General features: G+C 33.9%; 4 protein-coding genes across 4 annotated transcripts; 2 read left to right on the forward strand and 2 right to left on the reverse strand.

The window, feature by feature from the left end:
• Positions 1-565: 565 nt before the first annotated feature.
• On the reverse strand, positions 566-3,168 carry LOC145575072 (polygalacturonase At1g48100-like). Its single transcript, XM_081632999.1, has 6 exons — positions 2,725-3,168; positions 1,929-2,096; positions 1,732-1,776; positions 1,410-1,617; positions 1,229-1,310; positions 566-1,097 (listed from the first exon to the last, which is right to left on the reverse strand). The coding sequence occupies exons 1-6, from the start codon at positions 3,166-3,168 to the stop codon at positions 566-568; spliced, it is 1,479 nt and encodes a 492-aa protein (XP_081489125.1).
• A 5,100-nt stretch (positions 3,169-8,268) lies between these two features.
• Positions 8,269-13,716, reverse strand: LOC145576050 (zinc finger CCCH domain-containing protein 3-like). Its single transcript, XM_081633837.1, has 6 exons — positions 13,556-13,716; positions 13,397-13,455; positions 12,666-12,753; positions 12,252-12,293; positions 11,946-12,074; positions 8,269-8,604 (listed from the first exon to the last, which is right to left on the reverse strand). The coding sequence occupies exons 1-5, from the start codon at positions 13,692-13,694 to the stop codon at positions 11,965-11,967; spliced, it is 438 nt and encodes a 145-aa protein (XP_081489963.1). The 5' UTR covers positions 13,695-13,716; the 3' UTR covers positions 8,269-8,604; positions 11,946-11,964.
• Positions 13,717-14,110: 394 nt separating this feature from the next.
• On the forward strand, positions 14,111-16,778 carry LOC145576052 (uncharacterized). Its single transcript, XM_081633838.1, has one exon. It carries the CDS (start codon positions 14,597-14,599, stop codon positions 15,359-15,361), a length of 765 nt encoding a protein of 254 aa, XP_081489964.1. The 5' UTR covers positions 14,111-14,596; the 3' UTR covers positions 15,362-16,778.
• A 1,240-nt stretch (positions 16,779-18,018) lies between these two features.
• On the forward strand, positions 18,019-18,789 carry LOC145576053 (uncharacterized). The gene has a single exon (XM_081633839.1). It carries the CDS (start codon positions 18,020-18,022, stop codon positions 18,653-18,655), a length of 636 nt encoding a protein of 211 aa, XP_081489965.1. The 5' UTR covers position 18,019; the 3' UTR covers positions 18,656-18,789.
• The last annotated feature ends 156 nt before the right edge of the window (positions 18,790-18,945 follow it).

An 18,945-nucleotide genomic window follows, 5' to 3' on the forward strand; every position in this document is an offset into this window, starting at 1 on the left:
AAATGATTATAATTTAAAAATCAGTCGAAAAGAATGTTATGTGCTTAGTAACAAAAGTCACTTTTATTTTACTAGTACTATAATTTCTTCTATAGTTGTATCAATGAACAGAAACGGTGGCTTATCAAACAGAGAAATACAGTTGGTGCGTGCACATCAAAAGAAGCATATATTTTCCCTTCATTTTGCTGATCATATGAACGTTATTGGTACTTAGTGGGGGTATGGAGGGGCAAAAAAATTTACTAATACAGGATTATGGAGTATGTAATCATAACATTTATCATATTTTCATGTATGCATTGGAAATTTGGAATAAAACATAATTATCGATTTACCATTCACGTTGAAAATTGATACATACTTCGTGATAAGGTTATAATATCACCTTAGCAACCGATTAAAAAGCAATACATAGTGAAATTTATATGAAATCTAACAACTGTTAATAATTCCCTCTCCGCCTTATTATTTCCGGCTAGAAAAGAGATATACATACTCAATACATCCTTACTTGTTAAGACGACTTTACTTTCATGTACAATATACGGTATAACCCTCAAGCCTAACATTGTCCAACATCACTACCCACGTCTAAATATGGCAAACCCTCCAACAAGCAATAAATAGGGGGAGTAGTCAAATCTCCTACATTACTCCCATAAGCATTCCAACAAAAGGGTTCCATCTTACGCTTGTGACCCGTTGTCATAGTCGTGGTGGCTGTGGCCGCGGGTAAGAGTTCTAAACCCGACACCGTGATGTTGGTGCAAGGAACCGCATCGCTACAAGCCAAGTGGACCGGAGGGGTCCGTGGGTCATAAGTGCCCTTGATATTGGAATAGGAGATGTCACTTATTGAAATAGCTGCAGTTTGGTTAGAGCAATTGGTTGAGAGGCAATAGTATTGGTCTATTATAATTGGGTTACGGACCGTGTCCATATGGATCGCTTCGAAGGTCACTCCGGTTACTGATCCGAACCCGCCTTGCCATGTCTTGATCCGGACCCCGTTGTCGGAGTGCTTGATCATACAATTGCTAACCGTAATGTTGGATACACACGCCTTGGAATTATGGACTCCTAGGCTACCAATGCTACGTGATAAAACAAAATTGAGACTTATTAGGTCATATTCTCGGATTAAAACTTATTTTGATTGAACATAACATTTTTTTTTTCAAACGAATTATATTGTCAAACTAAAAAAATATATATGTTATAGTACCTTATTCCATGACTAGGACCACACGTAACATTTCTGATATCTAAATTATGAGTGTTAGCTCCAATAGATATACAATCATCACCTGAATTAGCCGAAAAAACCAACATGAATCATAATTAATGAAATGTTAAAGAAATAGATTATCACACAAAAAATAAATACTTGGTGTAAAAAAAATTACCATTAGAGATGACTGAATTGTGAATGGTGACGTCATTTGTATTCTCAACATGGATTCCATCAGTGTTAGGGCTATTGCCTGGAGATTTAATGACAAGAGAATCCACACTCACATTTTGACATGAATCTACACGAATATGGAATTGTGGACTGTTCATGATTCTTAGCCCTCTCAACGTTAGATTTGTGCTCCCAAAGAATCTTATGGCCTGTAAACCAGTTATTTTTATAAGTAATAATTTATCATGCATGGACATTTGACACCCTTAGCTTGTTAGAGATCGGATATATACTCTCTATGTTCGAAATTAATTATAACTTACCACTGGACTATCACAAGGACCAGGCAATGTAGTCCCATTGATACCCTGCATCAATTGAAGTTAAAATATTAATACAATTTGTTAAGCTTAGGATTGGTGTATGTATACAATCAATTTAAGTACTATTACTTAATCAAATAACTAATTAATGAAATGAAAAAGAAAATTCAATAAGATTGTTAGTTAAAGTTAAGCACCTTATGAGGTTTACAAGGGAGATTCCACCACTTATCTCCTCTTCCATCAATAAGACCACCACCTTGAAGTGTTAATCCATGTATTCTATAAAAGATTAGCCATTGTCTTTTGCTGCTATTTTTAGGCCATGATTCTGGTCCATCTGGTGGCATTATTGTTCCTTCGAGCTACACAATAACATAAATAAATTAATAAATACGAATTTACGAGTATATTTAAGTTTTTCTAAAGCAAAAATATTTTTCTTAACCCTCTTTGTTGGTTAATAACTTAGAGGAACCACGTAATCTTAGAGGATAATTTTTTTATATGTAAAGTTAGGACTTAAATTAGGACCTTAACTAGAAGTTTGTCTTATAGTTGTAGCTTTTCTTCCCTTTTTTAGCTTTTTAGAAAGGTTTACTTATAGAAACATTCTATTGGTCGTTTTGCTTTTTTGCCATAATATATGTTGAAGCAATATACTTGTATATATTATATACTTGTAAATTGGGGCACCAAATTAAAACAAAGAACATGTCGAGATAGGGTGTATGACAACATTTTGTCTTTCTGTAACTTTTATCGAGAGGTTGTACTTTGCAAGTTACAACATAGATCATTCTGTAGCCCATGCGCTCATACAAGGTAAGTACAAGCACATGAGCAAAGAAATCATATGCACATGATAGTCAAACAAACTACATACACATCAAAATGACATTAAGTTTCAAATGTTAGTAGTATATGAACAAAATATACATGTTGGTTACTAGACGTTACGTTGGTGTAGATTTAGAAATAGTTAATAAATACCTGAAACACAACAGCGCTTTTGCAAGGTCCGGTGAAAACCAAAGGTTGAAGCATGAAGGAAAATCCTCGAGGTGCAACAACCTTTGCATTGTCGACTTGGCAAGCAGCATCCCAAGCTGATTTGAAGGCTAATGTATCGTCTGTTAAGCCATCACCAATAGCCCCATACGAACGAACATCAAATACATTCGCTTGAACTATAGTACTATTACTACTACTACCACGGTTAACATAACTAGGTGAAGGAGCAGGACTAGCATCTATGTAGCTAGGAGGCTTAGGGCTATTAACATTTGGAGCTTGAGAAGGTGGCATTGAAATTTGGGAGTTTTTATAAGGTTCATTCAAAGGCATCGACGTTAAAATTCTTCCTTGGATTAAGCTAAATATAGAACACAAGGAGAACATAGTTAAAAACATAGACACTTTAATAATATAAGCCATATCAAAACTGTAACGTTAACTTGTGTTTTTTTTTTGGGGATTTAGAAACCGGCTTAGGTTATGATGAATATGTTGTAAATTATTATTGATCTATCGGACTTATTTATAGAAGAAGCAAAGGAGGTTAAAAAAGATGGGTAGTAACTAGTAACCCTTAGACTATAGGGCAAAGTAACAAGTTTGAAGTAGGGTATCCCCCCACAATATGGGAAGTAAAAAGAAAGTTGAAAGTTTGAGAGGGTTTTTTGTGTATGTATGATTTAAACAAGTAGGAGCACGAGTTTGCAATGCAAGTTGGTAGAAATCATGAAATAGATAGAGGATATATATATTGTCAAAAAGTGTTTTATTTTTTTTATTTTTTTTTAGTGGGATTTAATTAGAGTTATAGTGGAACACCAATGTGTTATAGATAGGGCGGTTTAAAGTCTTTATACTAGTATAGTTTATATTAATTATATTGTATAGTTTGTATAAAAAAGAATGAGAAATGAGGATGATTCATGAACCGACCATGACAACTAAAGTTTGCAGGGGTGAGTGTGTTTGGAGAAGGATGATGATCGTATTTCCAAGTTTAAAGTCGTATTTTTTGTATTACTATTCATGTATAGTAGTTCTATCTTAAACGTGCTAGGATAGAAAGGTGTTTCACTGAAAACCAACTGGCTTGGGTTAGTTCTTAGTGATTACTCCATATAAAGATAAGAAAATGAGACTATCCTCACGATATAAGGTGAATTTCTAATGCACTAAAAACAAGAATAGAAATCTATAATATTATTAAAACTCATGGGGACAACATGCTAACGACATGTGTCACTCATATGTCACATATGCACTACATGTCATCCTATGTGTCATCCCTCTTCTCTCATCATATTGAATTGTATTAATGTTTAGTCTTTTTAACAAAAACTCTTCATTGGTCTAAGTTTAATGCTATATAATACAATAGTGTTTAATTTAATTGAAAAACTTTTCATATTGACCTCTTATTACATTTTCATTTAGTTATTAATATTGTTCAACATTAACTCTTCTAAATTAATTTAATCAAACTTATAATTTATGATGATCCGGGGCATCGCTCGGGTCAATAACTAGTTGTTGTTAAAAGGTACTATGCCCATACTATTGAAATAGCCATCCAACATTAGCTATCTAGTCAATTGCCCAATTTGCCTCACCATAGATGTGTTAGCTAATACTTTATCAGTGTCCAATTATGTTGACAAGAAAACAATTTCTGCAAAAATATGTATGATCAATCTGTCACAACGCCACATACATGTAAAGTTGTAAACCTTCAACTGATCGAGTTGATAACCATGAAGTTGTCGCCTTTCATATAGATTAATAGATATAAAAAAATTTAATGTCTTGTTTAATAATTGCTTGGTTAGCTCTTAGTTGGTGTAGTGTATTGTTAGAAAGTAGATCATTTTCTCCCAATGATCTACATTGTGTTGTCATTATATATATATATATATATATTGACAAATTTCTCTCAAAGTCTTAAATAACAAAAAATTGTGTTACGTACATTGAAAATGCCTTTAATTGTCATGCCGGTTTTTTTTTTTAAAATAGAGTTTAACGAATAATTAAATATAGTAGACACTTCGTATATAGATTTTATTTTGAAAAAATATTATACATAGTGTAGATTATTAATTTATTCAAAAGAATAAATACATGTAACTTGTGATTTTTCAATAAATGACTATGGTTATAATATGTAAATTATTCTCCTTGAAAAATAATGTACATTAAGCATTTAAGCATAATCTTTTTGTACATAATGCAAAGTATATAAATTTCACACAATTGAAAAGAACTTGAAATATACTTCAAAAGAAGATCATTTGTGTATGTAGTTTGTAGTAGATGCCTAAACAAACAAAATTAGGTTATTTTGAAAGATTATTACAAATAATGATATCACAGCAGTATATTCTTCCTTTTTAAAACCCTATTGGTTCTATGCATCGAGTTCAAAGCTAGTTATAGAGTATATCCCAAATAAAGTCAGGATTGATTAAGTTCAAACTACAATAATTGAAAGGCAATGACATTGTACTCATAAGCTTTAAAATACACTAACAAAGGAATGATTGACTTCAAACTTTGTCGTGTAGTGTATCTTTTGATTTTTTTGATACTAAGTTCATTGCAAGTAGGGGGAGGGGGGGAGAGGTTTTTCATACTAGACATGTTTATCAAACTTTGTTTAGTTTAGGGTTCTTCTTAATTAGGGATTAAGGAGTACTTAAACTAATCAATTTGTACCTCTCTAGCTAATCAAGAAATATGTTAGAGATTAAAACCAGGGGGTTAGAGATTAAAAGTTTAAAACCTTATGGTAAATTTTAAATTACACGAATGATAGCTCAATCAATCAAAAGAATCATTGATCTACCTAAAAAAGAGTCGCATGCTATTAACAACATATTTGACAACTGCGTTAGAAAAATCGAGTGAGACTGAATTTAGATGTGTAAAATGGCTCCAATAATTAAGGGGGAAAAAAAACAAAGTGTATACTGCCTGAAATTTCAAAGTTGTGTAATGAGCGTTTTGTAAAAATTAGTAGAGCATTAGTAATTTCGGATGTGTAAGATCGAGTTTTGAATAACTACCTAAGCTTATGGTTGTATTTGTGAGCTCTTTAGACTAATTTATGGTTAAGCTAATGTCAAAATATAAAAATACATTAGAAATCCATATTTGAAATAGATGCAAATGTGGTCCACCATATAGTTGGAAGTTGGAACTTGAGTAGCTAGAAGAAATGTTAGTTAAGTAGCTAGAATATACTTCTTGATCCTCTAACCAATAGTATAAGTGATTAATGGGTAAGATAACACAAAATATGAGGTCAATATTCAATACACTTTGGTCAAGGGGCTCTTAACTAGTTCGAAAGTCTTTTTGTCTTAAATCAAACATTAATTAAATGATATTTAAAGACTTTTAACTTAAAAGTGGACACTAAAAGTGGGGAGAAAATAAAATAAGTTAATCTAATAAAAAGAATAATGGATAATTTGCAATTTTGAAGCAAGGTAAGCAAGTATTAACCACAAATTTTGGAAGACAAAAGAAGTGGGATAGAAGTGGGTTGTGGGCGGGGGTGGTGGCATTAGGCATGGCAGACCCAACTTACTTTCACTCTGGCAGTGGCGCCGACTCCAAGGATGATTTGCACTATTCTATCTTTTACCCTTTTTTTTTTTTTTTGGTTTGCTAGAAATGTAGAATAAGCACTTTTCACCTTAAGACTTATGGCAGGAAGATTTAGCTATAATAAAATCTTTGATCGAAAGCATAATGCACATCATAATCGCGAAGAATTTGGAGTTCAAGGTGGGCTTAAGTATATGAGTTGGGTATTTGAATCAATATAGTTATCGAATCAAGCCTCCTATAAGCAATACGAAGTACAACTTAAAATGATACTCGATAATAAAACTGATGGTCACAAAATCCCTTCACTATTTGAGTTATTAAGTAGTAAAGTGATTTGAGAAAATATGGTCAAACCTAATATATATATAGTGAAAAGGGATGGAGGTAGTAGTCAATTACAACGTAACAAAATTACTTCTACGTTTGGCAATCCACAACATACACCTTCAAAAAATTTCATTATTCATTTAATGGAAAAAATAAATTTAATATTCAAAAATATGCAATAAAAATTATCAAACAATATTTTAATAACAATAATTTTATACCTTTCCTCGAAAAAATAAAAATAAAAATCATAATAATAATTTTTATCCTTAAGTAACAATTTGTACTCAAAATATTACCATTATTTTTAAAAAAATACAAAGAAAATTTTGGACAAGCAATAAATATTTAATAATAAATTATGCTTCCTTGTTATTTAATTTTTTTAAATGGTAACGAAATTAACCTTGATTAGAGTCTGTTCTATTCACCTTATTTTCACTTATTTCAGGTGTAATAAGTTCTAATAAGTTCAGATAAGTTTTAATAAGGGTTATCCAAGTACAAATTACAACTAAAATAAATTTTAATAAGGTCTAATAAGTTCAGATAAGTGAAAATCAGGTGAATTGAACACATAGATCTACCTTCACAATATTAAATTCAAACCCAATGGTTATCCAGGTGAATTGAACACAGAGATAAAAGAAAGAAGAAAAAAAAGTGTCAAAGGATATATAGAATAAAGAAAATAGAACTGATAGAAAAATGTATACTGAACTGAATAAAAAAATGTATATACTAGTAAATGAGATCATACATTCATACCCACTACTTATGCTAGAAAATTGAGATCATACCCACTTATGCTAAAACAACTGTACCCACTAATATAAATAAAATGTTGGTTTAATCTTTTGCACATAAACAAAAGTCACACAAGAAAACAAGATTGAACCTTATTCTTCACTTAATAATTATGTTGAATAGTAGGTGATGATAATATTAGCGACTTGAATGAGTTTAAAAGCAAAATTATGTGGTCAAAAAATTTGGCAATTTTCTAGATACAATTGGTTGTATGACATATATCTTGCGCATGGTACAATCAATATTATATCTTTGCCAATGCGCTTGTATACAAATTGGCCAAAAAAAGGGTTGAATGGTGTATCTTGTTACAACTAGCTAGTTGTATTACAGTATGAATTACGATGATTATTCAAATAATTCACAGCAAAACATATATTGACGCTACTAGATAAACAGTAAAATTCAAAAATAGCATGTCATACTTCCTCCCTTCTTTTGCCCCATTCATGCTTTTTAGTTTTTACCCTATTCACTCATTCTTTGACCATATTTTATGATTTTTATATATATTGTCAAATTAACATACTTCGTATTTTGTAAAAAAAAATTCTGAAGTATGATTAGCTTATAATAGAATAAATAAATGTAAAAGTGTACATTTTAAAAGGAAGTGAATGAGAAACCCTGAACGGTAGCATATAACAAGGAACATAATTCTGCCACCAATATACATTATTTCAAGCACTAGATTTTAAAAATAATAGTTCAGCATGAAAACCCACATGGCATACATGAAATTGTTAGATAACAAACACGTATAGGCCATGGTCTACATAACTTATAATACATAACACGAAACCACATCGATATGGCAAAGGGTGTGCAGGGCTGCAGGGGCATGGGATGTACACAAGATATAACCTATTGTACAAGAAGAGATGATAGTATGGGCATGTAAACCACTGATAGAAGGAATGGCAAAAAAAGATGAGCTAGTCTATAGGATAGTCCCCCTAACCTCTTTTCTTCCAAGTCCCTATCTCTGTGGGTTCATTCAGTTGCCATCAATGGAAACAGCTTCTTTCACTAGCATGCTCCACACGGGTTATGCCTCTCCATTTCAACCTCTTCTGAGCAAATGGTTCTTCCCATATTGGATTTGTGCTGAATGTCAAATTAATATAAAGCATATAGTTTCAGCACTCTGGGAATATACTCAATAAGTGGTGTCAAGCAAAAACACTTCACTCAAGCAATAAAAAAGCAAGCTATATGCAATATAAATATCAGAGTAAGCGACCATCAAGCATTTCAACCATAAATCACAGTTACTTGATCTCTAATTGATGATTACCAGTATATTAAGTTCAGAACATATCCATCCAATGAATAGTCATTGGATTGAATACACATGACATTGCTGATGAGATCAAAACATCCATTCCTATGTTATCTTAAGTATGAAGATAAAAACCCAAGACTAGGCTGCCTCTAGCGTTATGGGTCTCATGACTACACAATAACACAGCTCAACCAAGTCTGATAAAGAGAATTATTGATTTTATGGTGCTGACATGTATAAACACCAACAATTTTATATAATTCATGGGATTTTATGTTAAGCGTGAGAAATTATTTCACCAATCAACACCACCAATATAAGGATAATAACATAATCAAATAAAGTTATACAAAGTATATTACTTTGTAACATACACCCAGAAAAATTGAACCATACGGTCCATACCCAATTACCTTACCTGAAACCCAAACGCTACCTAAAATCAAAATTTTGACCAACCGACCAAAACTGACCTGACAATTAATATTGAATATTTAATATAAAAATAGACATTAAAACAATAGAACCGAAAATGAGCCGAATTGACCCAAAATCAACCTGAACGAGTCTTACCCAAAAATGACCTGAATTGACCCAATAAGAACCCTAACCAAACAACCCGACTACACCATCTAAGTGTACTATACTACCTTCATTTCATATTATTTGCAACGATTTGACATAAAGCGTGAGTAGAAAATGTTTAATCATTGCAAATAATACGAAACGGGGGTAGTAATAAACATGAGGGGATTTCCAATGAAAAAAATGCAACAGAACATAGATGTGTCACATACTTCGTATGTTAAAGGTAATGTTCATAATTGAATAGAATTTCCAGTGCAAACTGAGTAAGATACTGAAATCCTTACAATTTGCTGCAGGATAAATGGATTTTAAAGGCATCAGGTTTGATTGTAAACAAGGCTTAAGATGCCACCATTTAAGTATACAGTAGCTTTAAGTACCCAAGGACTAAAGGAGGCTAGTTTCATTTGGAGGATGCTTCGGAGTCTAGATTTAAGATACCTCTTGCTTTGTCAAGAATCCCACTGGTCATATACAGTTCCTAATATCTTTAGCAACATGGACAGGCTGCTTGGGAGTCTATCACTGTAGCTTCATTACATTCAAGATATCCCACAGGAGAATTCCTAAGATTGTGTTTATGTTATTTCCATGGTTAACTAATTTCAGTATTAAGTCATCTATGCCACCAGAGTAGGGTAATTTAATGAGGTTTCCATCCAAGTCTTTGATTCACCCATCATCCACTACAAGAAATATACAACAGACCTGAATTTAAGCTTTCAAAAATACCTACCAAAGGTAAGTATAGTCCTCTGTCATACATATAGAATATCAATTCTGATGTGAATCGAGTCCCCTTTCTTATAACTATCTTTATTGCTTTATTTAGATACTCTCTTGTTTTTACCTTACTCTTAAAGTGGGGGTTTTACAAGTGAGTTTTTAATAATGTTTTTATTATTTTCTTAGTAATAGTTATGGGGCCTCGGGCTTCCAAAGTTGTGTTAATTGGTTAGTGGGCTATTTTGGTTCATTAATTAATTGTTAGGGATTTATTTAGTTTGCTTGCGGAGCAAGTAGGATAGATTTATTTTTCCTATATATATTAGTCCTATGTCAATTATTTTGGGAGGATGTTTTATAATAAAAAGTTGAGTTTATTGAGCTATTGCTTGAAGAGAACTTTGTTAAGGTTCAAACTAGTTGTTAACTAGGGTTTTGGGATCGTTGCTCCTAAGATCAAACTTAGAAGTCGTTGCCTTCTAAGACTATCTTTCGATTTTCCACCATTAAAATCACTCAAATCCTTCCATCAAATTAAAACTGTCAAAAATACGCATCAAATTCAAATCAACCCCAGAAGGTAGCTTAAGAGCCAAAAAAAAAAACCCTTCAGTCCAGATTTTTCCCAAGGCTCCCCACAGGTCCACAATTGTCTCAGTAATCTCCTGGAAAAAAAAAAGGAGGGGGGGGGGGGGGGGGGGGTGGGTGTCTTCATTAGAGTCAGCTTAGGTTGAATAATGCCATCTATGTTCCCAAAAAGCCATTGAAAGATCTAGAAAGACATCCATCCTAATCTATTAAGATCACCAAGAGCCACCAAAAGAGTCTAACAGACACGGGTTATATGTTTCAAAATGGATTCTCTAACTTGAAGGCGATTTTGAGTCTAGATATTCTACCAGCCATTCAAAAAGCTCTCAAAGATGACACAAAGTGCAGCCTCCTTGAAGCGACCAAATTGTAACACTTTCCCTTGCCTAGTCCATGGTACTAATGGCATATCCACTAATCCACGGGACAGCTACCTGGGCTAGCCTTTGGCCTAGTTATGTCCATTTGATTATTCATTAGAAACACACACAATACATTAACTAGGCTGAGAATAGGGCATTTCAATACCAAACTTAAAGGACTACATTTCTTACATTTGTCTTTAAAAATATAGTTATTACAGCCATCTGATTTGACGCTAGGACTTCAAAAAGCTCAATATGTTTATCAGATATCAGCAGACCCCAATTCTTCTCAGAGCTAGGTGGATCGAAGTTCTTACAATTATTGCTCTCCCTCTTTCTCTCCTTTATTCCCTCCAAAACCCTAACATCCATCGTAGCTAACTGTAAGACGGCCATTGTCTTTTGCCTGTGGGTAAGCCCCAATTACCTTGTTTTTAATTAGACCTATCAAATTTGTTTTATTCTGACAACTGTATCAACATCTATGACAGCTCTTCCCCCTCATCTCTTGTTGAGTTTAATGGTGGTAGGATAGATTTGTTGGTTGATATTCTCATTACATAGGTATCAGTTCTTCCACTACTATAACTACTATGCCAAATCTCTATCTAAATAGGATTATGGGAAGTTAATAGACCCCTTCATCAAGAATTAATATAGGGCGTGCAGAAGTGCTAAGAGTTACTGTACTATTCTAAAAGGTAGGATTAGTTTTGTCTTGTTAGAAGTTAGAGATGTAATTGGTTGAATTTAATTCTCTTTCGGAGAGAATTATCACACGTAGCATTCCACACCTATGATTCTCTATTATCATCATAACAACCTCCATGATGCAGAACAGGCTGCACAACATTTAGCAAAAAAAAAAAAAACGGACAATGTAAGAAAAATACCTTACAAAACACTCATGGCTCATCCCCAATCAACAAAAGGTAGCGGTGGATATCCTCCTTCAGGAGGAGGCCTCAATGATGGAGGTAAGTTCCCCAATGACATCCCAAAGCTTTGGCTAGCAACATGACCTGCATGTAACAAAATATAAGCAATGCTAACATATAGTTCATGAGTTCACGAGTATAACTAGAAAGCTTAAAGAGATTGGCTTAGCCACAAGAAGCTAATTGCTGTGCTTTTTATGCTAGACAGATAGTGGTGGACAGTATGCAAAAATATTTTCACACAGTATAGCTTCACTGTACCTTGTAATCCTCCGACATGCGGTTGCAAATTTTCAGCAAAACCTGACACCAATTTGTTGTACAGAGTATTAGGGAGGGAGAGTATTCATACTTGCCGCAAAATAAAGAAAGCAACCATCACCAACTATTTCACAAGAATTTAGCCCCTAGGATTAAAGCTCTATTAATCCGAGTCTCCAATTTATAACGCCATACAAATGCTGTTAATACATCTGCCTTCTCGAATGGTATATATATAGATCTGACCAGAAACAAGTCAGAAAAGCTTCAAGAATCCAATTTAAATACTTCTAGATAGCTCCAATACTTGTAAGAAGTTGCGATAACGATAAAGTTTTTGTAGGACAGCCAAACACAGTACAAGGAAATACAAAAAAAAAGAACCAGAAGAAGGCTGTGGCAAAAGGAACTTACTAGGCGTTCCCTGGCCCTGAGTTATTGGACCTTGCAAGTTATGCTTGGGATGATGGTATTTGCAAGAATCCCCATATGGGCAAAAACCCTTAAAATTTTAAAACAAGAGTTAGAACAATCCAATCAATCTCAAATTGGATACATTTTATTGCAGGAAACATGTTCCAAAATAATAATTTTCGTATCCAATCAAAGCTCAGAAAATTTATGTGGGAAATACCCCCCTAACAAAGAAAGTCCAGGAGTACAGGCTTACAGAACACTGACTCCCCAAGTGAAGCATTGGAATAATTCTTCAAAACTTAGGTATAAATCAACTTGTCAATTTTTACTACTCTAAACAGAATTACAGGCTTCACCAAACAATTACGAAAACATCATCATAACATCAAATGCAGTACATAGAATTCTTCATTCTTTCGAGAACAGAAAACGACATTGCTCGACTAGAAACACATTACAAATTAAAAATACTACACTCGTAAATGCAACAGCATACACTGAGTCTCTCCAACACTAATTAATCAATTAATTAGTCCTGCTGAATTCCCAGGATAAACCAGAATCACAACACTCAAATATTTGACCCAATCAATAACACAACTCAATACAATATCACAATTTTATCAATAATTGCAAAAACTGGATAATTAAGCTAATAAAACATACCTCTAACAATGCAAAAATAATACTAGATGATTTAAAAAGACAATCTATGAAAGAGGGCGTACCGTTCTGAGGAAGCGGTTGCAGACTCCATTACCAAAACTCTGTTGTGTGAAACTAGGGTCTGTAATTCCGAGAAATTAAAACAAAAATGGCGAAAAATTAGACGAAGAAGAAGAATGAGATTGTTTTAGAGAGAGAGGATTAGAGTGAAAAGATTATACCTTGGGGAAGAGAGAGAGAATCGTACCAAAGTTTGCGATTGCGGTGATGCGCAATACCTTGAAGATGACGCCTTCTTGCCGACGCTGTATCTTTGAATTCCTTGTCGCAGTAATCGCAGTAGTATTTCCCTACCGTCATTTTCTCTCTCCTCTCCTCTGCAATGTCCTCAAGGAGTGGCAATATTGGTAATTTCTATAAACTTCTTTTATTTTTATTTTTATTTTTATTTTATAAAAAAAAAAATAACAGTTTTTTTACGTAGTACTTCCTCTTTTTTAGTTGACAACTTTCTATTATCTTGCCAACGTATGTTTTTAATGATTAATATCTTTAATTATTAACATTATAAAATTATAAAAAATGGATATTAATAAAATATACATTAAAACGATTCAAAGAAATCTCACGTGAATATGTTTTACTGTATATATAAACCACAAAAGCGAGTCAAAATATGTTCTACGAATAGTGTATAAGTCAAACGGTGTCAACAAAAAAAAATGAGGAAGTATTTAATAGTGAAATAGGACTTGTAGGATTAAGGCTAGAACACCTTCACTCTACTTCATTGCTGAGACAAACAAAGGGGTGAGATGAAGATTAAAGCTCTGCATTTTAATGGCGGTACTTCTCCTTTTTCCCTATTTTCTTCCTCCTTTCCTTAATATTTTCGTTATTGTTTTTCCAGTAAAACAATTGATGACCGTAAACTATTTCTCAATTCTGTTAGAGAACAATGCAAATTAGGGTTTTCCGATCTTAAACATCCACAATCTCTCTTCAATCAATTGACTTGTTTGGGCACTCTTCCTTCTATCATAGTTTTCAGTCAGTTATTCACTGCCATTTCTAAATTGAAACACCTTCATCCTCATAGCTCCAAATGTTAACACCTATAGCATGCTGGTTGACATGTTTTGTAAAGATGGTAATGTTGAGGAAGCACAATCCACACTGCAGCTCATGACTCACATAGGTGTAGCTCCTCACATCATTACTTACAATGCTTTACTTGATGGTTATTGTTTGCCCGTGGTCAGATGGAAGATGCACAAAAGCTACTTGATATCATGCCCCAAAATGGCTGTGAGCCTGATCTTATAAGTTACAATACTATGATTAATGGATATGTCAAGCTCAAAAATATTGACAAGGCTTTTGCTGTGTTAGAAAATATGTTTCAGAAAGGGATAACATCAGATGTTGTAGCTTATAACACTCTTATTGATGGCTTGTGTATAGCCAACAGACTTACACTTGCACGCCAGTTGTTGACAGATATGCAAGCTCACGGAGTTACTCCTGATGTTGTCACATATAATGCATTGCTTGATGGCTTGTGCAAAAGTGCACATCTTGATGAGGCAGTGGCTGTACTTATAGATATGGAGGACAAAGGTATCAAGCCTACTACTATCACTTACAATATTCTAATGGACAGCTTGTGTGAGGCTGGGCAACCTGAAGATGCAGCAAAATTCTTCTCTGATCTTGTGTCAAAGGGTCTGCAGCCTAGTCTTAAACCATACAATATATTAGTTAAAGGCTTTTGCAAGAAGGGGTTAATGAATGAAGCTGATGGTGTGTTGAGGAAGATGGTTGTTTACCCAATGCTATCACCTACAATACACTCATCAGAGGATATATTCTCAATAATGACTTTTCCTAGGCATTATACTATCGTGATCCTATGGTTAGCAAAGGCTTTGACGCTGATGCACACACTTTCATTCTTTGTTGACCTCTTGTCTACCGGTAACTTAAGTCTCTTATCCAAGGGCTTTCTTCAGAAGTTTATTAAATGAATACTAGTTAAGGTTTTCAAAATTTGAGATTTGCTGCAGATAAATGGTATGTATTTCCCATTTCAAGCTCCAATTTTCAATATCTACTTTGTTGCTTGTCTATGATCCTAGGTTAGTTTGTCCTCAAGCTGATGTTGGCCAGTGGTCAACTTCTTTTGTTACCACTCTTACCAGATATGCTGGTCTTTGGACTATTGCTCTGATCCTTGTATAAAATTCAGCAGACTAGCTTTCGAAAAATGGTTAAATGATTCTGGAATCTTGTTCTGCTTAATTAAATTTTGCTGCACATTGAGCTGATCTAGTTTATGTTTCTATCACACTAAGCATAGGATGTTGTATTTGGAACTCTTTTTTTCCTGTCACCCTAGAACAGATAAAAGCATCTTGATTTCTGATGCTCTACATATGGAATAAAACATGAAGAGATTGGAACTGATTAGCTCTCTGTTTAATACAGATCAGAAAAGTATTGCTGATGCTGGCTATGCTGATATGATTCTAGTATACTAATGGTGAATGTGATGAGCAACAAATTATACAGTAAATCTGATTCTTTTGAGCTAAGTCTAACATTTTCATGAACTTCACAATTTGTTTCTCATTTTTTTTATTTTTGTGGATTAATTGAAGAATGATTATATATATTTCTTCCTCTTCTTCTTATTAGGCCTTTCCCCTTGTTATTGATATATTGAATGTCTTTCATGTTCCTCAGTTTGAGATGACTTCCTATTTGTTAATTTGTTATGTGAAAAATGTTATACTGAGCTATTATGGGCCTTGAGACCATTTGGTTTCAACAATGTCGGTATCAAGGTTTCATTTCAAGTAAAAAGAGGATTATATTAAATCTACACAAGTAGTGTAGATATTCGTCCATCTCCCTATGGTGGAGTGTATTCCTACGGTGGAGTCGTTAGTTTTTGTTAGTTTAGTTGTTTGTTTATGTTTAGGGTTTGTTTGTGTGTTAGGGTTCATCAAAAAAGTAATCATCTTTTGTCTTATTGTTAGTTCTTTGATAAAGGTTTGTTCGGGATCGCAACGATTGTCAAATTTTCAAATGCATTCAGGCGAAACAGATGAGAAATCATCCTTACGGCTACAACAAATCGTTAGACCATCTCTTCGAAAAAGTTGTTTATTTCAGAGATGTCTGCGAGAGATGTACCACAGTGTAAGATCTTTTTAACGATTGTAGCTTTGATGAAGGAAACCCTAATTTGATTTAATTTTATGTATTTGTTAATTTAGATTTCATTTGTAAATTTTGGATGGCCTTTTATTAATGAATTGATTTATTTAAAAAAAAAAAAAATTAATCTTATAGTCATCCATATCCAATAACAATTTGCTACGACTGAAAAAAAAAAGTTTTACAGTAAGTAAAATCAAACTACTTGTATACATGTCCTTTAAAAAAAATAAATAAATAAATAAAAATACTAGTTGTATATGCAATGACTAGCAAAAATGCGAGCCAATGTGACAAGCTCAAATAAGAAAAACAATTAAAATACAAGAAGCACCACCTGTATACTCACTCTTAGAGATGAAGACGACATTTCCAGCTTCCATTTTAAGCTCTTCTCCTTTCTTTCATGGCGTTCAAGGTATTTCCCTTCTTTCTTTCTCCCTTTTTCATTCCAGACATTTCTCCTCCATTCCTATTATTCATCATCGTCTTCAATTTCTTAATTTTGTTAAACAACAATGCAATTTAGGGTTTTCCGATCTTAAACTTCCACAATCTCTCTTCCATCAATTGACTTGTTTGCGTCCTCTTCCTTCTGTTATTGTTTTCAATCAGCTCTTCACTGCCATTTCCAAATTAAAATGGCTTCATCCTCAACCCACCATTATCTCTCTTTCCAGCCACCTTGAATTACTGGGTGTTCGACCTGATATGCATTCTATTGGTATTCTTGCTAATTCTTACTGCCATTTGGGCTGTATCGATTTTGGGTTTTCTCTTCTTGCTAAAAGGCTTAAGCTTGGTTATCCCCTCGATTGTGTTATCTTTACTACCTTAATTAATGGCTATGTCCACTGTCATAAGCTTCCTCAAGCTGCTCAGCTGTTGAATAAGATTATCAACTTAGGTTTCCAACCCAATATTGTTACTTATGGTGCTATTTTCAAAGGCCTTTGTAGTATCGGTGACAATGCCAGTGCTCTCTCTTTGCTTACCAAAATGCAGTCTGCCGCTTATTGTAAGCCTAACCTTGTCATATACAACACTATTATTGATAGTCTCTGTAAGGATAGCTTATTACAACAAGCTATGGTCCTGTTCTCCGCTTTGAAACCCGAGGGCATTCAACCCGATGTTGTCACTTATACCTCCTTGATTCGAGGCTTCTACAATTCTGGATGCAGGGAAGACGCTAAGAGTGTGTTGACTGAGATGTTGAAGAGCAACATAGCACCTAATGTTGCGACCTACAACATGCTGATTGACATGTTTTGTAAAGATGGTAATGTTGAGGAAGCACAAGCCATACTACAGCATATGACTCACAAAGGTGTAGCTCTAAACATCATCACATACAATGCTTTACTTGATGGTTACTGTTTGCGTGGTCAAATGGAAGATGCAGAAAAGCTACTTGATATCATGTAAGTGGTTGTGAGCCGAATCTAGTAAGCTTTAGTACTATGATCAATGGATATGTCAAACTCAAAAACATTGACAAAGCTTTTACTATATTACAAAATATGTTTCGGAAAGGAATAGCACCGGATGTTGTAACCTATAACACTCTTATTGATGGCTTGTGTAAAGCCAATAGACTTGCACTTGCATGCCAGTTGTTCACAGATATGCAAGCTCACGGAGATACTCCTGATGTTTTCTCGTATAATTCATTGCTTGATGGGCTATGTAAAAGTAAAAAGCTTGATGAGGCAGTGGCATTACTTGAAGATATGGAGGATAAAGGTATCAAGCCTACTATTGTCACTTACAATATCCTAATGGACAGCTTGTGTGAGGCTGGGCAACTTGAAGATGCAGCAAAATTCTTCTCTGATCTTGTGTCAAAGGGTCTGCAGCCTAGTTTTAGAACATACAACATATTAGTTAAGGGCTTTTGCAAGAAGGGGTTGATGAATGAAGCTGTTGATGTTTTGAGTAAAATGGAGAAAGATGGTTGTTTACCCGATGCTATTACCTACAACACACTCATCAGAGGATATATTCTCAATAATGACTTTTCCAAGGCATTATACTATCGTGATCTTATGGTTAGCAAAGCCTTTGAAGCTGATGCACACACTTTCATTATTTGTTGACCTCTGTTCTTCCAATAACTCGAGTAATACTTCCTAGGGCTTGCTTCAAAAGTTTATCAAATGAATTGTAATGCAAGCTTTTTAGTATTGTTGATCTTGGACCTTGGATGTCAAACTAATTGCTGATACTATGATATTACAATGCTTTTTCTGTAGTGTGATGTTCATTCAATTATAGTCTTAATCATCTGACTTGGGTATACTTTGATTTCCCGTTTAGCATTCTAATTTTCAATATCTACTTCATTGCATGTCTTGTAAATCTAGGTTAGCTTATCCTTAAGCTGATG

Source organism: Chenopodium album, chromosome 13 (genome assembly GCF_948465745.1).
Source record: "Chenopodium album chromosome 13, dcCheAlbu1.1, whole genome shotgun sequence".
Taxonomy (NCBI): Eukaryota; Viridiplantae; Streptophyta; class Magnoliopsida; order Caryophyllales; family Amaranthaceae; genus Chenopodium; species Chenopodium album.

Bases quoted from the DNA above. Each gene is read 5' to 3' on its own strand.
- LOC145576050 (XM_081633837.1), bottom strand. From the start codon at position 13,694: ATGACGGTAGGGAAATACTACTGCGATTACTGCGACAAGGAATTCAAA. The intron at 12,754-13,396 runs GTACGCCCTCTT...TAAAATTTTAAG, and splicing joins GCAACCGCTTCCTCAGAACG to GGTTTTTGCCCATATGGGGA. The intron at 12,075-12,251 runs GTACAGTGAAGC...TGTTACATGCAG, and splicing joins GCATGTCGGAGGATTACAAG to GTCATGTTGCTAGCCAAAGC.
- LOC145576052 (XM_081633838.1), top strand. From the start codon at position 14,597: ATGGAAGATGCACAAAAGCTACTTGATATCATGCCCCAAAATGGCTGT.
- LOC145576053 (XM_081633839.1), top strand. From the start codon at position 18,020: ATGATCAATGGATATGTCAAACTCAAAAACATTGACAAAGCTTTTACT.
- LOC145575072 (XM_081632999.1), bottom strand. From the start codon at position 3,168: ATGGCTTATATTATTAAAGTGTCTATGTTTTTAACTATGTTCTCCTTG. The intron at 1,777-1,928 runs GTGCTTAACTTT...CAATTGATGCAG, and splicing joins TCCCTTGTAAACCTCATAAG to GGTATCAATGGGACTACATT. The intron at 1,618-1,731 runs GTAAGTTATAAT...ACTGGTTTACAG, and splicing joins GTCCTTGTGATAGTCCAGTG to GCCATAAGATTCTTTGGGAG.